This window comes from Rhopalosiphum maidis, chromosome 1 (assembly GCF_003676215.2).
Source record: "Rhopalosiphum maidis isolate BTI-1 chromosome 1, ASM367621v3, whole genome shotgun sequence".
NCBI lineage: Eukaryota > Metazoa > Arthropoda > Insecta > Hemiptera > Aphididae > Rhopalosiphum > Rhopalosiphum maidis.
The window spans coordinates 26,668,664-26,675,075 of NC_040877.1; the positions used below are offsets into that span (position 1 = coordinate 26,668,664).

General features: G+C 30.3%; 1 protein-coding gene across 1 annotated transcript; it reads right to left on the minus strand.

The window, feature by feature from the left end:
- Nucleotides 1-217: 217 nt before the first annotated feature.
- LOC113560537 (zinc finger BED domain-containing protein 5-like) lies at nt 218-949 on the minus strand. The gene is made up of 2 exons (XM_026966471.1): nt 929-949; nt 218-595 (listed from the first exon to the last, which is right to left on the minus strand). The coding sequence occupies exons 1-2, from the start codon at nt 947-949 to the stop codon at nt 218-220; spliced, it is 399 nt and encodes a 132-aa protein (XP_026822272.1).
- Nucleotides 950-6,412: the final 5,463 nt, after the last annotated feature.

Consider the following 6,412-nt stretch of genomic DNA (forward strand, 5'->3'; position numbering starts at 1 on the left):
CATTCGAAAAAATGAGTGTATTCAGTCAAAATGAATCGTTCGGTATAACATTGTTGCGACGTAGAAAAATATCTAATATATTATATTATGTCGTGGTTGTCAACCTTTTTGGGTCCACGGCTCCTTTTGATTTTGAAATAATATATACGGCTCCCATACGAACATTTAAAATTAACAAATTTACATTATTCATAATAATTTTAATCTAACTTTATTTTTAATGGGACGGCTGTGCTTGTTTTTGTTGCATTATATCATCAAATCGTGGGGTAAATTTTGATAGTGCGATTCTCATTTCCTTTTCAGCATTTAGTTTTGCTCTGTATTTACTTTTGATAACTGCTAAGGCCGAAAAACCCGTTTCACATAAGTATGAAGAAGCAAATGGAATCAAAGTCCTGATAGCCTTATTGGCTACGATCGGATATTGCTTCTTCATAGCTATCCAAAATTCTGGTAAAAACAATGAGACAAATTTGGATTTTGATACTGAATCTGAGTACAAGTCTATCAGTTGTTCTTGTTCAGTTTTTGTTAGTTCTGACGGTAGACCAGTAGTAAAAGGATCTTTAATCCAATTTTGTTGTTGATCGTCCTCGGGAAAATTTTACAACTGATAGATTAGATTAGAGGCAAATCATTAAGTACCTACCTAATTGTAAATAGCAATCGAAATATGCTATTACTCGATATCGCAAACACGGTTATCGACGGCCGATCTGTCTCACAGTCTCACACACGCAACATGTAATATGTATTGGTGCGCGGAAATTTTATTTTTAGTTTCTATCGCGAACGCGGCTCCCTTGATAATAACCGGCGACGCCTCTGAGAGCCGCGACGCACAGGTTGAAAACCACTGAGATATAATAATATCGCGAAGGTCATCGCTCAACACATGTTCGAACGCGATGACCTTGAAGCTAACCCGTGAACAGCAGCTCGCCATTGCCCGTTGTCCGTCGTACGATAGCCGATGTAAATATTATTGTTATTGCGACGCAGTATTACAGTAAATATTGCGTTGGTGTGTAGCGTTGAGGTACGTGCCAATACGAGACGCAATAATACTAATTGTTTAAGTTAAAACGCGTGACTTGAACCGTTTTTGTCCTCAGTATTCGAATATTTTTGTTACGAATTACCAGAGATATTTACAGCATATTATTATCGCATCAGTAAAATAATATTGTAACGCCGATTTTTCAAAATGAACGCCGGACCGTTAGTACGCTGTAAGTAAAACATTAGATATATATTTCACACGCTTTTTATATGAATTTTTGTATTCGTTGAAGTAAAAATGGCGTTATTATGTCTACCTACCACCCAAACAAAGAAAGACGAGTGTATAGTTTAATAATGTCATACTAAGAACGCATTTTCACTATATTTGCCGAAAATAAAATACCAACGCAGCAATAATGTTAGGTTATTACTGTTATAAGCCTAACCGTAAAACGGATATCTTACGATGGTAATTTGGTTTTGAATTTTTTTTTTTTTTTTTACTTCAATTCCGATTAATATAATATATTGCAAACGGAAGATAAAATATACAATATCGTGAAATATGTCGGTTATTTATTTAATCAAACCCTAAGTTTACTAGTTAGGTAGTTACCTGTAGGTGATGTGTATATAGGTACTATTATTTGTCGCGATCGCCTTCTCTCGTACTATTGTACACGGCAATATGCTGACGTTTTATTTATTTTTCTCTTGAAGATAAATCGACGATCGTTTACCTCTTGAATAAATCACAGTATTTGTTTTTATTTTTTTGTGCTAATGGCAGCAAAAATGTTTATGTTAATTATTTATATACTTTATGTATATAGATACGTTAAATTTAAATGGTGATTTAAAAAGTTACTTATTCATTATTCATACGTTTTTAAAAATGAATTTTAAACAACGTTTTATACATTCAATAAAAATTTAAAAGTTAAGAGAAATAAAACTAAACAGCAATATTAATTGGAAAATATTGCACCGTATTAAAGCAGTATTCTAATACTCGGATAATTCATAGGTATTGTTGTATATTCCTTTACGTATATTATGTATACCTACTTTTTATTCACAGTTTAAATATTATAATAAAGGTTATGGTAGGTCGTAATTTCAATAATTTAAAAAAAATGTATTTGCTCTTATAGTAAAATCGTTCTTTTTTTATTTTTCTCTTACAGACGCCATGATAACCGGTGACGTATTAGAAACGACCATTGGAATGACCGGTTTGACGATTGCAGCTGCTGCAACCGGCTGGGGCCTACCATCGGTCGCAATGACTTCGGCCGCCGTCGGCGTGTACAAAGTAGTCAAGTTATTGTGGCGGATACAGAGGAGATTGCGTTGACGTCTTTTGTGACAATATTACGTCGCACACATTACTATAATGTACAGTCGTATACAGGACGATTCGTTTGACGTTCCCGCTCAATATTATCCTGCTATACATTCAGCTATATATTCGGTCTTTGCAGGAGTAAAACTAATACAAATTGTTGTATGATTAAAACTTTATTGAAGCACCTCTGCAAAACCTGTATAAATAACAAACATTAATTTTATGGATTTTTTCGTTCGTAAACATTTGAGGCCGTGTCTTAGATGAGCGAATAATAGTGTCTCATACAATAATATCAACATAGTAAATACCTCTCCTCAACTCATTCTTATTAAAACTTTAATTGCTTATAAATAACTGTCAATAACTATCTTTACGAAAAAAATAAAATCTAAAAAATTCGTTATAATCGTAAATTATCGAAAAATCAATTGTAATATTTATATTATATCAGAATGAGCGATTTATGTCGAGACGATCATCCTGTATACGCAAACTGTATACTGTATAATAGATGATTCGTCTACAGCCGCGTCATTTAGCGATTATAGAGATGTGACAGTGAATTCGCAAAAGCAGTCGCAGAGTAGAAAAACCAACCGAATAATATAACGCAGGCCTAGTTGTAAACATATATAACAACGCTTTAGACGTACGTGTTTGTATATATATGTATGTGATAATGCAGCATATATTATATATATGTTTTGCGTGTTTATATATAGTGTTGTTCAAAACGAAATGTAAATTTGTGTGTACATATAAAACTAAAATAAAAAATATTCTACATTATTTTTCTTCTATGTATTATGTGCATAATATTATATACACTTATATGCTATTATGTAAATCGTTAAGTGCTATTACAACGACGATATCATGTCTTTTTAGTTGACGATCTTCTATTTGTATAGATATGCATATGCTGTTGTAGTTTTTTTTGCCAAAGTGTATTTTCTGAAATATTACATTTGTCGTAATTTTTACAGAACCAAAAACGTTGTATACGCGTGTTTAGATCATTAAATATACCTAAGAATGTATTATTATGATATCGTCTGCGCAGTAGAATATTACGGCGGGATGCGTGTTCTCGTCACGCGATATAGCATACAGGGTATAATATTCACCAAGCGGCGAGCATGTTCACTCCGTATTATACTTTACATACATGAATTTATTTAAATTACGATTTTTGGAATTTGAGTTTACTTGGTGACCATACTATCGGATATTTATTAGATTTGTTATGCCTGTTAGTCAATAAGAAATGTCGTGTGACGATGTAAACTTTTTTTTCAAATGAAAACTTTTTACTGTACCTTTTTATTGTAAGCTGCAATAGTTTATTTTTTTATTTTTAAGTTCAGTGTATAACTAAATAGACATTAAACGAATTGTTTCCGAGTTATTAAATTTTATTTTGTAAGAATAATTATTCTTTATGATGATTAGAAAACAATTACTATAATCAACATTCATCTATATGTTGGAATCTTATAATTTGTTTGAGTTTTAAAACCGTCTGAGCATACTAGACTAAGTATTATTAGTATTAGATACATCTTATTTTAAATATTTTATGTACAAGTATTTCTCCCTCATCTGTAAAATTTATCACAATAACAAGCTAATGTTTTTATTAATTTATTTTCGAATTTATAAAAAAAAAGAAGTTTATATTGTTATTCATTTCTTAGATGACATAAAAAAAAAAATCTAATAAATATTCAAAAATATATTCTCTTGGTATACATGGGAATACGAAAGTTCAGTATAAACGATAAATACACATGTACAACATAAAATAGGGTAAACATGTTTGGTGAATGAATTACCTAGCAATATACATACATACACCGACGTCGCCACACGCGTACAACACGTCACGCGCGCATAAAAAATAATAATTTATCATAGACGAAAAAGTCACGAATTCAAACGATTACTTACCTATGTACCTATATGTATAATGTGGAGCGTTCCAACAATGAAATATTGTTTTATTTGATATTGTATATCATATGATGAACACAAATTGCGATCGTCGGAGAAACGTAGTCTATATAGGTACTATATCTAATATAGTTGCTGTGTAAAATTTATATAATATACATATTACGGCTGATGACAAAATCAATACGCGTGCGACAAAAATTAATGTGCGCAGATGGGAACATTATATAAGTTATATTATTATTATTATTATTATATCAATACAGAATTATGTAAATCATTAACACGTCTCGTAAACCACACGTACGCTATATTACCCGACTTCGCCTGGGTAAAAATTAAAATTCTTTTTTTGGTTTTACTTTAGTTAAAATATATTATTATGTATAGAAATACTAATAATAATTAGTTTTATTATTTTCTACATCTTATTATGTAAAAACGGCGGACATGTCGAGTTACAAACATCAATACACTACTGTATAGGTAGTTGTGAACCGATTTTTTGTTGAAAAATATTCCATTTGCAATCAACGCTTGTTGGATTTGTATTTTTATCGAATTATATTGATTTGGAATCCTTTTAAAATGTTTTTTGTTGAAAACGTAATTGTATGGAAAATATTGTTGGAACCGTAATATTCATTCTTCTTTCTTTCTTCAGCTTAACGGTCCGTGTAGGACCTGAGCGTCCTGAGCTACCACAAGCAGTCCTTTACATCTTTCTTTGTCAAAAGCCACTCAAATTGATATATTCTGTCCACAGTCCAAAAATGTATTTTTCTACTATATTTTACTATATTGTTTGGGCCTTCCTAGTGGTGTTTTATTGTTTTCTATGATTTCAGTTAAAGCTTGTTTTAGTAGGTAATTTTTTGTTCTCCATACGTGTCCGAATAATTCTAATCTATTGTCTTTCGTGTAGCTATGTAAGAAAGTAATATAATTTATTTAGTTTTTTGTACAACTTGAACAGATAATTACTGTTTTTTTCCAAACGTTCTCGGTTCCGTTTATTCCCTTGGCCGAAAATGTTTCTTAACAACTTACTTTCATATGCATATGTGATTATTGTTCTCGGGTAATTTGTCTAAAATAAAATTTTTAACTTTCTTGATAATAACTTAAGATATGAATTAATAGAATGTGTTATTCAAAAACAATGGAAAAGCAGTAAAGAACGAAATATAAAAAGTAATCGACTTCATTTCGGAAACACATACAATACGTTAAATTTGGAATATGGCTATGCTACGTCCAATATTTGAAATGATTTACCTTAAATAAAAAATTACAGAGGAATCTCCTTATTAAACACATGTTATAAACTTATAAAGTAATATCAACAATCTCGTTAGAAAGGATATAACTCCTCGTGCTGAAGACATTATAGGATGGTATAAATGTGGCACTATAATAAGCTAAAAATTAGTTAGTGGGAATCCTAATTACTCAGAAATTTATTTTCATACAAAATATTTCGTTGGAAATGAATAATATTACGTTTCCAAAAAATGCTTTTCCAACCATACATTTCTGAGCTATAATATACTATTCCGACAAAATTCGTTTAAATAAATACGAATCCATAATAATATTTGCAAACGATTTAATTTCCAAATGCATACGTTTTTGGGTAAAATATCTTTTCAAAATATGTTTCCATGGAAATATACAGTTCTAGATAAATCTAATTCAGAAAAAAATTTTCCGAATTTTTTAAGTATAACAAAAAATAGCTCTCTATTAAGATTAGAGTTCATGATAGTAGAAAATACCGAGTAATTAAAAAATATTAATTCACTTAACAATTAACAAGCATCATTATAAATAATAATTATCGTGTTTATCTTATTTCCACGTTAAATGAACTGAACGAGGTGCGTTTGCAGATTATGTTAAACTACTTACTGATTTATTCAAACGAATTACGAGTAGCTAAGTAGAACCCAGCAGCAACTATTGAAATATTTAAATTTTTTAACTGAAAAATAAATATAAAAAAAGCTATTAATAATTGTCGTGTCAATTATATGTGTTAACTTCGGGTTTAAATGGCGTTTTTGTTTTACAGTTGTACATTTTTATTATAAAACGAAA

Excerpts from the sequence above, each read along its gene's own strand:
- LOC113560537 (XM_026966471.1), bottom strand. The coding sequence starts at position 949 with ATGGCGAGCTGCTGTTCACGG. Across the intron at positions 596-928 it reads TGGCGAGCTGCTGTTCACGG|GACGATCAACAACAAAATTG; the intron begins GTTAGCTTCAAG and ends AATTTTCCCGAG.